Here is a 14,827-nt window from a genome sequence, read left to right on the forward strand (position 1 = left end):
TTAAATACTAAGAATAACATAGAAAAGAAGATAGCATATACAATCTAAATGTATGTGCTACACCTGTATTCAATAATATCACCAGGGAAAAAGCCATAACTGCAGGTTACAGATCATTTCTTTCCCCTGAAAATACCATTTATTCAGAACACTAATTAACCAATTAAATTAAGGCAAATTAGGGTAAGGATTTTAAATAGGAGCAATCCTTTACTAGGCTGTTCTCATGATCATTACACTCATCAAAAAGGTGCTTTTAAAATACCTTTTGAAATACCTGCTTTTCTACCCCAACAGTCTGAACCTACTTTACTGGGTATACTTGTCAAGGTTTCTGTGGGAGGGAGGTAAGCTGCAACATCATGACACACACAGTCCCAGCTGGTCTCCTGATGCACCCACAGAGGACACAGATCAGCCCACCAGCCAAATGGGTTGCACCTTTGTGAAAATATATTTAAGAAACAACAAGAAAAGACAGGCAGAATTAGGAGAAAAAAAATGAGGAATAGGAGTAAAAATGCAGAAAAAAAGAGGACAAGGAGGTGCTGCAGGCACCAGAGAAGGTATTTCCCTGCAGTGTGCGGAGAGGACCTCGCCAGAGTCAATGTCCACATGGCAACTCATGAAAGACATGTCTGTTTTGCCCACAGTAGTAGACAGTAAACAATCTTCCTGTTGCTATCAAAATCCATGAGCTTCTACACCTTGTCTTCTCCCTCATCCTGCTGAGGAATGGGAACAAGAGATTGGCTAGGTGAGCACTTGGCAGCCAGTCAAGTTGAACCATCACACCTGCTCACAAAATATATAACAAATAAAGTAGAATACACGTTGGTTTGAAAGGAAGAAATTTTAATGCACAAATTCTCACTTACCATGTTGTATTCTGCCTAAGAGAGAGCAAATCTTCACTGCTCTTTCTCAGTATAAACTTCTATCATGTTTTCACAATTAAACCACAGAAAGTAATTTTCAAACTAGGGAGGAAACTGCAGTGGTCTGCATAATTTATTCTATTCATAATTTGTTCTCCAAATGTTTACAGGTTAACCACAAAAATAATTGTTCTTCCTTTTTCTCAAGGAAGTAAATATTTTACTTCTAAACACGAGAAACAGTCACCTCCCTAGCAGTCTGTCCATTGTACCACAGCACCCTGCCAAAACTGGGATGTTTTTTCCTCTTGGCTTTCCAACCAGTAGCGTTTGTTGCTCCTCATGTGCCCACACAGCATAATCAGAATTCTTCTCAAGTGACGCCCAAAGGCATACTTCAGTGTAAGAAGAAATAATTGAAGAAGTTCATCTTCAGTTCTGCCTTGAAGTGCACCAGGCTGACAACGTTACTTTCTTCCAAATGGATCAGACCATACTTTCAACCCTACAAAACAAATACAAAAATACCAGCAGTTCATAACTACAGTTTTGGGAAGAAAACAATCTTGTCTGCTATTCCAGCCTCGTGGAAAAACAAATTATGAATGAATCTCAATAACATTTTCTGCACTGAGCTCAAAAATCTACTTAAGCTTGAGAAGTATTTAGGAATTCAACCTCATCTTCATCTTAAGCTTCAGATAGCAGAAAAGTCCCTCACACCAGCATGTAAGGTATTACAATATTGTTGAGAAAAAAATCATGTAGAATCCCATCTTATTTTACACTTCAGTTTGTCTAGATTTCACACTCAACTACTGGATCTCATGAATTTTCATCAACAGCTAAATTTACATGAAAAACTTATGCTGAGGAGAACTGGTCATCAAGTACCTGCATCTTGGATAAATGAAACTGCCCAATCTTCTTTACTGTTTAATAAAAGGCAGGTTTGCAAGACTTTTATGTCAATATAACTTGCCTGCTCCTCTTCAAAATTTAACTGCTTTCTTGGAAAGTCAGTCCTGCATTGATGATTTCACTGATATGCATAGCTTACTATGTGGCACTAATGCTATTGGATATTCCCCTGCTGTTGCTGTCAGGCTCTTCTAAAAATAAGAGTTAAGTTACCCTTTAACATATTCAAATACAACCTGTTTCATCAAGACATGCATTCCTTAACTCTAAGTGAGAAATTTCAACCTTGCCAGTTTTGCTATATGAGACAATGAATTATCAATTATGGTATAATTGTATATAAGTGAGCAGTACGATTTTATTCCCCTCACACTTTCCTATTCCTTCTACTTGTAACAGCAGGCATCAAAAAGCTATTAGCACTGCATTCAAAATTTCCTTTAGTGCCACATATTTCTGCCTCCCACGAGGCTGGAAGGTAATGACAAAATTCCTCACAAATTGCATTTCAGCTGACTTGTAAAGCAGCATTCAATAAAACAAAGGTGCAGCAAACTATTTTCTACAGCTAGTGCTCAGACCACTCATGGTTTGTTTACTCTGAACTGAAGCAAAAGTGATTTTCTTGTGTGCAAAGTATTTAAGAGATAACAGAATCCCTAAAACTTTCTTGGATAGTTCAATTTAAAACAGATTTTATTAAGTCCACAATTTTAAGTTAAGAATTAGCCTGAGAAAATATTTTCGTAGTAAGACTTTTTTTTTTTTAATACATGTATCTTTACTGTGTTACTTAAATCCATAGAAATACTCAAGTGTTCAAGAAAACCTTTAAAACAGTACAGTACTGTTATACTCATGAATCAAGTATACCTGGAGGCTGGATATTCTCTTGAACAATACCAGCTCGGTTTATTGACTGTTCTCTCTCTGAAAAACGAACAGAAAGAACAATATTAAGAAAAAGAAAATAAGAAAACATCTTGACCTCACCTAGTGAGGTCCGAACCCCATACAGTAAAATCCTGATGAGTATGCATGTATACAACACAAATGTAATATTCACATTTCACAGAGAAACCAAGAGCTAGTTTGTAACCTTGCAGAACCAACTATGAGATAACCATCTTAAAGTAATGACTATTTTTTACAAACAATGCCAAAACACCTGTTGTGATCCCTTAACTTAAGGAAGGAGCACTACTTTAGGGAGATAATCCTCACATGCTCAACATAAAACTACTCAGAGGATTTATTCATTCCAGAATTGGTGATCTCCATCTTCGTGTTCTGGAAACTGTTGTTCCAGGGAGATTTCATGCATCTATAAAACCACTGCTTGTAAATTTTTTGAAACTAAATATTAGGGGCATATTTTCCACACAGTGGGCTTATTCCAGGTTTGTTCAATATGAGACAATGAACTATCAATTATAGCATAATTATATACAAATGTTTTTGAAGATTCAACCACTTTCAGGAAGAAAAATGGTTAAATTTGTATCATTTTACCCTAATAAATGCTGCCGCCGCCACCACCACTTTTCCCCCTGCTTACTATTAAGTGCTTTACTACCACAGTGCTTTGAAGCAGAACATCAAAGCACTTGGTTGTAGCAGCCTCTTGACCATCCCACTGAATTTTTTAAGCCTTTAAAAAACATTGTCAAGAATCACTCCAGAGAAGTAAAACCCTATTGCAGAATACTACGTGATGATGATCCAGATGTCTGACTTAGAATCATAGAATCGTCTGAATTGGAAGAGACCCTTAAAGGCCATTTAGTCCAGCTCCCCCTGCAATGAACAGGGATGCCTGCAGCTGGATCAGGGTGCTCTGAGCCCCATCCAGCCTGACCCTGAGTGCCTCCAGGAGCAGAACAACCACCGCTTTTCTGGGCAACTGTTCCAGTGCTTCACTACCCTTATTGTAAAAAACTACTTCCTCACACCCAATCTAAGTCTCCCCTCTTTTAGTTTGAAGCTATTTCCCCTTAAAAACTGGGACTTCAGACCCAGCTTCCTAATACACAGAAATAATGAGCGTTTCACCACAGCTCAAGTCAATGAGGGGCAAGAGCTTCTACAGCAGTTCTGTTGTTACACAGCTTACCCCAAAAATTAAATTCTCCCTACCCTAAAGGTTAAAATTAATATTCCCAGTGAAGTACCACAACCATGGAATCTAAGAGTCAGGTGAACACTTGTGCAGCTCTCATACAGCTGATAAGCACCAAGAAAAGCACACAGGAAATTAACAAAGGTGTGGACCAAGGAGAACTGGAGGCACATGTGATAAACGAAGCCTGGAATCAAGTATTGCATAGCATGTGTGTTTGCTAAGTGCCCGCTGCGTGTGTACCAAAATCATGCTCGGGGCAGTTTCCACCTTCACAGACATTGCTTCCTTCCATTATTTTGGATGCTTGCAAGTTCAATTTTACTCCTCCATAGAGGCGAGGCTAAAGTCCCTCTGAGGCGATCAATAACTTCGTTGCCATTTTGTTTTTCTTCCTAGAAATCTCTTCAGAGTAACCGCGTGCACCTTTGCGGCAGCGGCCCGTCTGCACTTACGCTGAGATGCGTCACACCCAAACGCTCCGCCGCCCGGCTCGGCAGGCACAAGGGCACAGGAGCACGGGGGCACGACTCCGGGCTACGCCGCTACCGGGGCATCCTGGGTCTTCCCGGTACGACGCTTCACAGAACGACGGGGGCGTGAGTTGCGCGCGGCCCCGTCCCAGCCAACGACGCAGGGTCACCTTGAGACCAAATATTTCCGAGTTTCGCGTCGTTTTTACAGCGGCCCTGCCCGCTCCCCCGCCCCGCCCCGGGCACTCACTGTATTCCTCGGGCAGCAGCAGCGGCCGGAAGTAGATGGGGTAGAAGGCGGCCCCCACCACGGCCACGAAGCAGCCGAAGATGCCAAGCGTACGCGACAGCCCGGCCATGGCGGCTGAGAGACGCCCCGCGTCCGGGACGGAAGCTCCGCGGTCGCCGCTTCCGGGCGAGACGGAACGGGGAGGGCGGCGTGGCGCCGCCGAGCTCCGCAGGCGCAACGGCGGCTCCGGGACGGGCACTTCCTGCCGAGCGCCGGCGCTCCGTCCGCTCTGAAGCTGCTCGGCCCCTCCGCGGCCGGATGCCGCCCCGACCCAGCCGCGCCCTCTTCTCCGCACCTGCGGCGGCCGCTCGGGGCGCGGCGCTGCGCTGCGCTGCGCGAGCCCCTCCTCCAGGAAGCCGGATCTGCCGCATCCGTGTCGGCGGGGCCGGCCGGGCCGGGCAGCAGCGGGCAGCGCCACGCCGCGGGGCGCCGCCGCCTCCTGAGCCGCCGCGGCAGCATGCGGCCCCCGGCCGAGCCCCTCAGCGTCCCTCCTCTCCTCCTCCTCTTCCTGATGGTGAGTGGCGGACCCCGCACCTGCCGCGGCTCCCCGAGCTCGGGCGGCCCGGCCCGCCGGGAGGGCGTCGGGCGGCCGCGGCCCAAACCCCGGGCACTGGAAGCGTGTGCGCGGCGATCGGGGAATGCAGCCCCGCGGGGCGGGCCGGGTCGGGCCGGGCCGGTAACGCGCTCTGTGTGGCAGGTGGCACTGAGCTGGGCTTCTTGGGCTGCAGGGAATGGGGGTTCCGCTGTCAGATGCCTGTGTGGCCACTGTAACGCCTGAAGGGAAACACTGCCTTCTAAAGGCATCTGCTAAGTGCAGTTCGTTCCTCTTCTACTGTGCTGAACACAGACTCCAGTTAGAGTCCCCGTACGTGTATGGGACCGTACGTGTATGGGACGCTGATGCGGACGGGGAGCAGAGCAGCACCTGCTCTGGTGTGTCTCCTTTCCGCACAGCTTAAAAATCAGCATGACGTGGCGATTCCAGCCAGGTACAGGGCTGTGGTTGTCCCCAGGCTCTGAGCAAACAGGCCCGGTCCCGTAGGATCATGCAGGGGATTTCTGCAGGGTTGAGCCCTGTTCCTGCTGAGGTCTTATTCCAGCTAAGCAAAGCACGATTCCGAGCCTTTTCTATAGTATTTCACCACTGAAATATTCACTTTCCTACTAATGGCTGTGATTCTGTCCTGACATCTGGTGTGATGGCATGGGCTAGTGCCCTCAGGTTCAATGGGTTTCAGGAGAAGATCCAAGAGCAGAACCTGTACAGCCTTTGTGATTAAGGTGCCCCACACAGTGAAGCCTCTGTGCCTTCCTCATTGAACTCTGCCTGTCCTACAGTACATTTTTGATCTGCTGTAGCTGTCCTGTTTACTGCACAGGGAAAATGTTGTATTTAAATCTCATAATCACACTCGTTTTGTAATCCTTTCATCTCAGCTCCCTGTAGGCAGAGATTATGCACAATATACTCCACACTGTCTGAGGTAATGCTGAGGAAAGACCTGGGACCTACTACAGAGCAGAGGTACTCATTTAGCAGATGCACCGTACAATGCCCAGAAAGCAATGCAGGAAGACAGCCAGGTGGGAACAAACACTAGGCTGTGATTTGGGAGACTGCACTGTCCCTGGTCTCTGTCATAGCTGCATCAGTGGGGGATGGCTTTGTGCTGCCCCCCTGCCTAGATGAGCATCCTGAGTTCAGCAGATGTGATGCAGCAGCAGACCCAAACATGTCTCAGTCAGTATATCAGACACCAATGAGAAAATGTTCAGGAGTAAAGCTGTGGGAGCTGTTTTGCAGAACAGGTGATGAGGGAAGACACACAGCTGAGGTTGATCTGCACATCAGCGGTCACACTATGTCATGCCTTGGTGCTCTAGGAGCATCATGGAGCTTATTCTGCAAGAGCCGGCTGTGGGTTGCAGTGCTTGCTGCCTTGGCACATACGCACCACAAAAAGTAGCGTTGTTTCTGCCAGAATTGGGCTTCTGTTGGAAGCCAGATGGCTGCGTTCACATACTGCTGTGTCTTTGCTAATGAAAACTGCCAGACCCAGGCAGTGTCTGCTGGGAGCCAAATCCTGTGTCTCTGTGTTGGATAAACCCTTGCGAAGTGAGGGCTGGCTGTGTACATATGGGCTGTAAATAGATATATATGAAAAGCAGCAGTAATGTGATGCTTCGTACTGTCTACCCGGTGTACTTCAGCGTACTGTGATAAACATACAGTCTTACTTCTATAATCTGGGGGCCATGTCACAGGGAAGATTCTGATATATCATACAGATTAAGCTGTTTTCCAGTACTGTTTCTCGCAAGGTCCAAAAATTGTTTGATAAATATGAGTGGTATTGATCAAGTAGAGTATAGATAGTATAGATCAAGTAGCATAATTTGTGGATGCCATTGCGTGTGCTATGTAGAGGTAACTAGAACCAAATAAGGAAACATATAATCGTATATTTAAAAGATATTAGAATTAGTAATAAAGTTTTTGTCAGCTTTTGTATCAGTATTTCTGCTTGTATGTTATTGCAGGATGCGGTGGTCAGTTTTCCAATAGACACCAGCCTCCTACTGGTCATTCTCTTTTATCCCCTTCAGTAAATCCTTCTTAATACACATCATTTAAGCACTGCCTGCAGATAGATTTGTTAGATTCATGGGTATTTCTGCTGTCCTTTGCCACTAATGATTGAAATGGTGATTTAGTTTCAATATAATTTTATCCATTTTATAGAATGGGAAACAAGACAGAGGGAGAGGAAGGCTGTTACTGTGAAGACACAGCCTATTGTAAAAAGCCTAGATCCTGGCATGGTGGTGTGGTTTGCATTTTTATTTGTCCAAAATAAATACCTTGTGTAAGTATCTTGGGGTTTCCATGTGTTTGTGCAGCATCACTGAACATTTGGTTTCCTGCCTCTCATGCTGGACACAAGGAAGTAAGGAACTCTTGGCTGTTCTTGTAGAAAGCAGTTTGAGTAACAAGTACAGAAAGATCTATAGCCTGTGAATAAATCTGGTTATCTGGAGTTACCAGCTGCTAGCAGCAATACTCACCTTCTTCATTCAAAAATTCCCTCGCTTTTCTTTCTGCTTTAAATAAAGGGTAAAAGTTTGGTCACACAGTTAAATCTAAAATAGGAACGAGGAGGGGAGTACAGGTAAGCTTTTCCTGATAGTTACAGCTTTTTAAGTTAAGCGGGCAAATATTTGTTCTCAGAGTAGCTTTCAAGGACTGTTAATGTATTCTTAAGATATAAAAAGGAGAACTATTCATTTTATTTACTGATCCCCATCTTGGCACAGGAGTGAGGTCTTTTCCTTCAGGTTAACAGCACATACATCTGGTATATAGAAATGTACAAAGTACTTGGTTCAAGTTTTTAAATATTTTGAGAATTGCAGTGAAAAAGTCATCAGCGTGAAGTAGCTATCCAAGCTATTTCAGTTCACTCTATTTAAGCTTCACAAAATCAAAAGACACTGAAAATAGAGCTTCTCATTTTGAATAACCTTAACGACCAGCTTCCCTGGTAGTCCATAGTGACAGTTTGGAACGTTTTATGCAGATCAGGGAATCTGGCAGAAGCACAATGATGGTGGTGGCTCCCCAGGCTCAGTAATCTTCAGTATCCCTGGCAGCACATCAAGCCAGTTGCTGGCTGCTGAGCAGAAAGAAAAAAAGCAGTCAGAAGCTTCAGAGACAAGAACTTCAGCATGGAGGATAATCCTTGTGCATGTCCAAGAACTCCTGAAGAATATATTGTACATAGCTATAGGGAGCAGAAACTAAGTCCTGTCTGCCAGACTTGTTGCTCAGATTTACAAGTCCATCTTTCACTTAGGAACATTTGAGTAGTAAGTTATGAAATGCTTTATGAATATGAATTGATTTTCAGGAAACAACAGTGGTCTGCCTTGGTGATCATTCCTGCTCTTCAGATACCTCTCATGCAGGAAACAAAATGATCTAACTTTTTAGGAAGATAAAAATATCAGGCTGCGGCAGTGCAAATGAACAGTGATACGACGAATAAATGCCAACACCTTTTTGTAGATATTGTTTTAGCTTGATCCTAGGAACATGTGTAAATAGCATGACGTGTAAGTCAGTATCTTAGTGGACCAGATTCCACTTGCAGGATACACCCTCTAAGTACTGTTTCATAGAAGCATATGTGGCTTTGAGAAGTCAGTAATAGGGGAACTGTTGCCATTAAAATCTTGGTGGTATATTTTCAGTAATCCATAGCTACTTGGTGTGTGAAAGAATCCTGTGGTTTGGAGTCCGAGTACTGTCTATAAACCATCTGCTATTGGTTGATGTGTATTAGTAATTGTGTAAATTTGGTTCTCTGGTTAACATCATTGTTTTATTGTGTTTCTTTATTTACAGAATTTTGTGCCATCTTTTGGAAAGGAGACAGTACGGATAACAGCAGTTACACCGCAGTTTGGAAAAAAGATGGATTCTGTGGACTTCATTCATTTAAATGTTTTGGATAAGAAAGTCCTTAACAGTTCTGAGGTTTATGTTCAATATTTATGTTCTAAGCCTTGTATAATTAATTTGGAAGCAGTAGCTTCCTCAGAGTTCAGGACTGGTGTACCAGTATACAGAAGAAGGTGGAAGGATGAGAAGAATATTGATGTTCGTCAAACCCGACAAATACATTTGAAATTTCCAAGCATCATGGTTTACAGAGATGATTACATCATCAGAAACTCAATAATAGTGCACAGTGTGATATTATATGCATGGATTAGTCACCAATCAGTTAGCAGCTACGATGTTGAGCAGAATGAAAGCTACCAGGAGGCAGTTGCCAAGAATTACACTTTTTTAGAAGCAGTTCCACCTTTTGAACGCCCATATAAAGATCACAAAGTCTGTCTTCAGTGGGGTGCTGACTATTTGTGGATGCTTCAGGCAAACAAGATACCTCAGTGCCCTCATGAAAGCGGTATGTGTTATGTCCATTTTTGTTGTTGTTTGTTTCCAAGTGGACTAATAGGACCAAAAGAACATCAGAAAATGTTGTAAGATGTTAAAAGATATGTAGCTGTAGTAAAAGTTGGGTAGTACAATTTATTTGACCCACACTGTTGAGTGTAAAATTAATAAGTGCGAGATCAGAGCTTCAAATGACAAAAATCATCATGTCTTTCAAAGTTGGCTTGTTTCAGCACAGTGGCACTGCCTTTTATTTTCTGAGCATATTCACAAAATTGTATTTAGAACTCACATAGGTCACTGGACATCATTCCCTCATCTTCAAACTTTATTTTCAAAGAGAGTCTGTGATTGTATTATTTTAACTTCCTGCATACATAATTCTCATGCAGGTAGTCTGCTTCTCCTCTGCTTGAGGTAATGACCATATGCTCAAAAACAAGTTTTTAAGACTTCATAGTGCAAGAAATGTTGCAGTACTTTTTTTTTTTTTTTTTTTTTTTTTTCCTTCATGGTCAAGGAGTGTTGATAAAACGAATGGGTTTAAAATAAAAGTTTTAAAATAAATTTTGTTTTTCAACAGTGCTAGTTTTCCAACATTTGTTCTAGTGTTTATAAACTAAATATGTTATATTTGAACATTTTAATTCTCATTTCTCTTCAAGTGTACTCATAGATCCACACAAATAAAAAGAAAAAATAACTATCATCTGCTAAATAAGAATTATATTGGTTACTATTTACTAACAGAATATTAAACTTCAGAGATAGTGTAAAAATAAATTTTATATCTGGTATACCCTGTTGTTTAGCAAGAAGAATTTTATTTTGGGCTAAGTTGATAGATGGAAGTATTTATATATGTAAATAAAAAGTCCTACCCAATTACATGAATTCTTGAAACTCCCAACTTTACCTTCTAGGTTTTGTTGGAGTTCTCCTGATTATTTTTTTATTTTATTTTTTCTCATCTGCCTATTTCTAGGCTTACGTCCACTTCCAGTTGCCTTTGTCCTCAGTACATATTCATAGTACAATCTAAAAGCAAAAAGGTTATTAGCTTCTAAAGAGTTCTCTCCTAGCAAAACCTGTAAAAGCATTTTTATCATTTGTTTTTGCTACATTGACATGTGAATGCATTGAGAAGAACCAGGAAGCAAAGTAGTTCTCGCCTCCAGAGACTTTCTGAGCTACTTCTTGGAGTCTGAGCATGTGATCTCTGACAACAGTGTAAACATCTTAATGCATTATCTAATTACATTATAGATGAGAACACTTAGTACAACAAAAGCCATTAATTTTTAAAAATGAACTTGTGACAAATTGCTCAATTTTAGAAAAGAATATGCCATGGAAGAACTGTTAATGTCTTCTGTTTCTTATCGAGGCAGCATTATCAGTTAGATTTATTACTAGATTGTGTGTATCAGTTAAGAACAGAATTGGTATCTATCCATACATGCACTTTAACTGGAGAGTAAGCTGAGGAGCTGTGGATTAATCTCACGCTGGCATAACCAAAGGTAGAATGAGATTTTAAACACATAACATAAATTAAGATTTTCCTCCGTACTAACTTTTGTTTAAGCTAGCTCGTGCTTCAAATCTAAGTACCTTAGAGTGTTTTCCCTGCTTCCAGCAGCAGCTGGAAATAGATTCCATTTCACTTTCCTGTGAGTTATTCACTCCAAGACTAATGCATTTAATATCAGCAAATGAACTTGTGCTTCAGAACTTACTGGAAGTTTGCAATTTTTAATCAATTATGTGTTTCAAATATTTGACTATACAAGTGTGAGCTAATTAATTACTCAGTTAACAATGGTTGTTTTCTGGCAGATTAAGGAAATCTGTATTTTTGCAGATGGTGTTCAGATTCTCAACTTCATATATGCTTCCAGTGGGGAGAAGACAGGAATTGTGAAGAGATTTGAACGATTTGAAAACAGAGAACTTGAAACAGTCAGACAACATCAGATTGATTATCCAATGTAAGTATAGGCAAATAGCTGAAATGCACTGTAATTGATTCTTGTAGGCTATAGAATATGCTTATATGTACACTTCAGTTCTTAAGCTTGGTTCATAATTAAAGAAATACCACCTGATACTTTGAGAAAAGGTTCAAATTAGTTAGCAGTTCCTTCTGTTCTTTGATTGCAGTTTTGTGGGGAGTTAAGCTGAGCCTAAGAGGCATACTTACTGTAAGACATACCATGAGAGATATACTGTAGATGTAACTAAGCTGGTTTGGTACCACTAGGAGGGTGGGTTAGCTGTTACATACTGTTGTGATCACACAGCCGCCTTGTGACTGCCTCTCCTGAGGTTTTCTATGTTACAGAATGATCTGTATTTCAAACACCATTTGCAGAGTACTGTTTCCTACAGGACAGACAGCGTATAACATCTTTTTTTCCGTATAAATTCACACTAGTTTGCAGCCTGACAAGCTCTTAACGATAGTCTCTTGCCTAGTTGAGTCATCCAGCTTGAACTTATGCTATTCCCTTCCACCATCCCTATGTAAACTCTCCAAGTCAGACACACTATTCAGTTACAGAGGAATCACACTAGCATCTTTCTGTGCTCCTCTTCCCCTTCCCACAACTCTCCAGCCATATTTTGCTACTTCAGACAAAATGTGTGTACGTACATGTGCATACATATCTCATTTCCACCAGATGCTGTTAACCCAGAAACACTACCACAGAAACAGGACATGATCACAGCAACTTGAACTTGCCTGCTTGTTTGTGTTTGGTCTGTGAGCAGTGAGAGCCAAAGAAGAGTAACCGACGAGTGCAGGTTCTGTACAGATTAGCAGCCCACAAACCATAACTTAGTTCAGTGCAGTTTTTATCTTTAGGATGTGCGACAGCCTAGTTTGCACTGTCTGCTGCTCTTTACTCAGACATGCACTTGCTTCTGGTACAGAGGTGCTGAAGCTCTGGTTGACAAAACACAGCTTAAATTTAAGCAGCTCTGTACCTGCTCCACACCGTTCCACCTGCTCTTTCCTTCAGGTTGTCTTTTCAGTACTAGCATGAAGTATTGCCTGTGTGTTGCAGTTGCATGACATCTGTGGGTAGCTCTGTTAAGAAGTGGAAAAGATTTTTCCTTTAGCTGCTTGTATGTGAATGGTGGCTCCCCACCACATCAAAAGACAACTGAAAAGATTAATCGAACAGGTTTCTCAGTTGACTTTCATCAAGGATTTCGTTGAATGAAAAAGCTTTCCAATAGAGATTTGCCTTTATCTTTTAGCAGAGTAGGCAACTATCATTCAGGGCAGCTACCAGCAGACAGCCTGCTGTAGGGATAGGCTGGGAATCTGAGGGACTACTGACTCTACCTGGCATTCCATAGGAACAGAGAAAGCAAAATGTGTCAGCATTGTTCCCAACTGTGTCCCAGGAAATTTGTCCAGATGGGGTATGACTGGCAGTCAGGGAGCAAATAAAGAGTGCAGAATTTAAGCTTGCTATATTGCCAGAGATGAAAGGTGGAAAGAACAATGTACAAACAAACAGTATTGCTGGAAGCACAGTGTTTGCCTGCAGATCATAATAACTTATTTACAAGTGATTGTGGATTACAAACACCTCTATTTCACCTGTGTTCCATCTGTGGAGAGTATGACCTTGCTAGCTATTTAAGGTGTAGACTGTATTAGGGAAAACTGCATCACTTCTACATTTTTTATTTTTAACATCAGAGCAGCTATTACACTTTCAGACCTACAGTGGTTTAGTTAAGGAAGAGATACAAGGTGCTCTATGTTTAGCAACTTCTCTCCAGAAATATAAGGCAAGCTGACCAACAAACAAATATTTTTTCTTAAACACACAAAATGCAATTAATACCTCCTTCTACAAGCCAGTAGGAAAACGTTGTCAAAGATTGTAATTGTTCATGCTTTGCTGGGTTGTACATTAGAGGTTTGATTTTCAAAGGCATTCAGCATTGATCTGACTTTGTTGTTACAGAAATAAGTGCCAGGTTCTTGTCAATAGGACAGAAGCAGTTTTAGTTTAGTCACATCATGCAGTGGCATGAATTCTGATTTTAGTTCTTCAGCAAATCTCCTTTGTAATGTCATCAGAGCTGGTCAAACCATTCTGGCTGTGTACAAAAATTACTCAATACATAAAGTTGAGGGTTTTTGTTTTCCCCCCCCCCCTCTTTCTCCCACTGCTCAATGGTTTGAACACACTCCACCTTTATTTATCCTTTGATAACCTCCATGACAGGTATTCATACCTATTTGTACTACCCAGAGGTTACAAATTCTATTTCACCTGCTCTTCCCAAGCACATTTTCACTGCTGGTATTTAGTACAGAAGACACAACTTAGTTTTTACTGGCTTCCACAATCAAGACTACAAAAACATGCATGGGGAGATTTTGTACAGTCTGCACGTGGGAAGGTGGCTCCAGGTTGTCTCAGCTGCTTTTTCAGTTCCTTAGTGATGTGGGTTCTGATCCACCATTGTGGAACTGATTCAAATCATGCTTCTTTAACTTTACTCTCATATTAGTGCCACAGAAGTGCATAATTATAAGCAGATCATAGCTAGAAAATCTTAAACAGAGGTAGTTTGAAGGTTTTTACTGCATAGAATGCATTCCAAAGACTACAAGTGTGAAACAGTTTGCTAAATGAAGGTGAAATCCGTGCTTTTGAATTTACATAAAGAGATTTCTCATCAGGAGTGGATTTCTTGTTTGCTTTCCCTTGTGCAGGTTCACTGTTTCAATCTGGCTATACTTATTGCATCACTGTGAAAAGGATCTGTGTGGTATACTCTATTTTATTGATCCAAAAGAGATGTATAGTACTCCTGCTATATTTCTAAATGAGGAAGGTAAGGGATTTCGTTAATTATTTTCAGAAAGGATTTAATGCAGCTTTTATAGGTCTGTGTCTATACACAGGAATAACAAATAACTTATTTTGTGAAATTGATCTTGAAAAATTTTTATTTTTTTTTTTTTTTTTTTAAACTATTGCATCTGAAAAGAAAGGTAACTGCTAAATAAGTAGAGCAAAACTGAAAAACAGTTGCATAGCATCTGGTCTGGTCTTGGATAACTTGGAAAATGTCTGCATATCTGCATTGCCAGGAGGAAGCACTGGGCCTTGCAGATTAGGAAAAAGCATTGTGATTAAAGTCTTATTT

The 14,827-nt window shown here is 41.5% G+C and overlaps 2 protein-coding genes across 2 annotated transcripts in view; one reads left to right on the plus strand and one right to left on the minus strand.

Annotated features, from left to right (window-relative positions):
* Positions 1–1,345: 1,345 nt before the first annotated feature.
* Positions 1,346–4,750, minus strand: SMIM20 (small integral membrane protein 20; the record flags this gene model as incomplete). Its single annotated transcript, XM_079534844.1, has 3 exons — positions 1,346–1,383; positions 2,673–2,729; positions 4,642–4,750. 3 exons carry the CDS (start codon positions 4,748–4,750, stop codon positions 1,346–1,348), a joined length of 204 nt encoding a protein of 67 aa, XP_079390970.1.
* Positions 4,751–5,137: 387 nt separating this feature from the next.
* Positions 5,138–14,827, plus strand: part of SEL1L3 (SEL1L family member 3) — a gene marked incomplete at both ends in the record, with an annotated part of 29,236 nt that continues 19,546 nt past the window's right edge. Inside the window, 4 exons of the mRNA XM_079534474.1 lie at positions 5,138–5,194; positions 9,086–9,653; positions 11,508–11,634; positions 14,391–14,512. Coding sequence (XP_079390600.1) covers positions 5,138–5,194; positions 9,086–9,653; positions 11,508–11,634; positions 14,391–14,512 — 874 coding nt within the window. The remainder of the gene's footprint in view (positions 5,195–9,085; positions 9,654–11,507; positions 11,635–14,390; positions 14,513–14,827) is intronic.

This window comes from Tetrao urogallus (genome assembly GCF_951394365.1).
Source record: "Tetrao urogallus genome assembly, chromosome: 4".
Lineage (NCBI taxonomy): Eukaryota > Metazoa > Chordata > Aves > Galliformes > Phasianidae > Tetrao > Tetrao urogallus.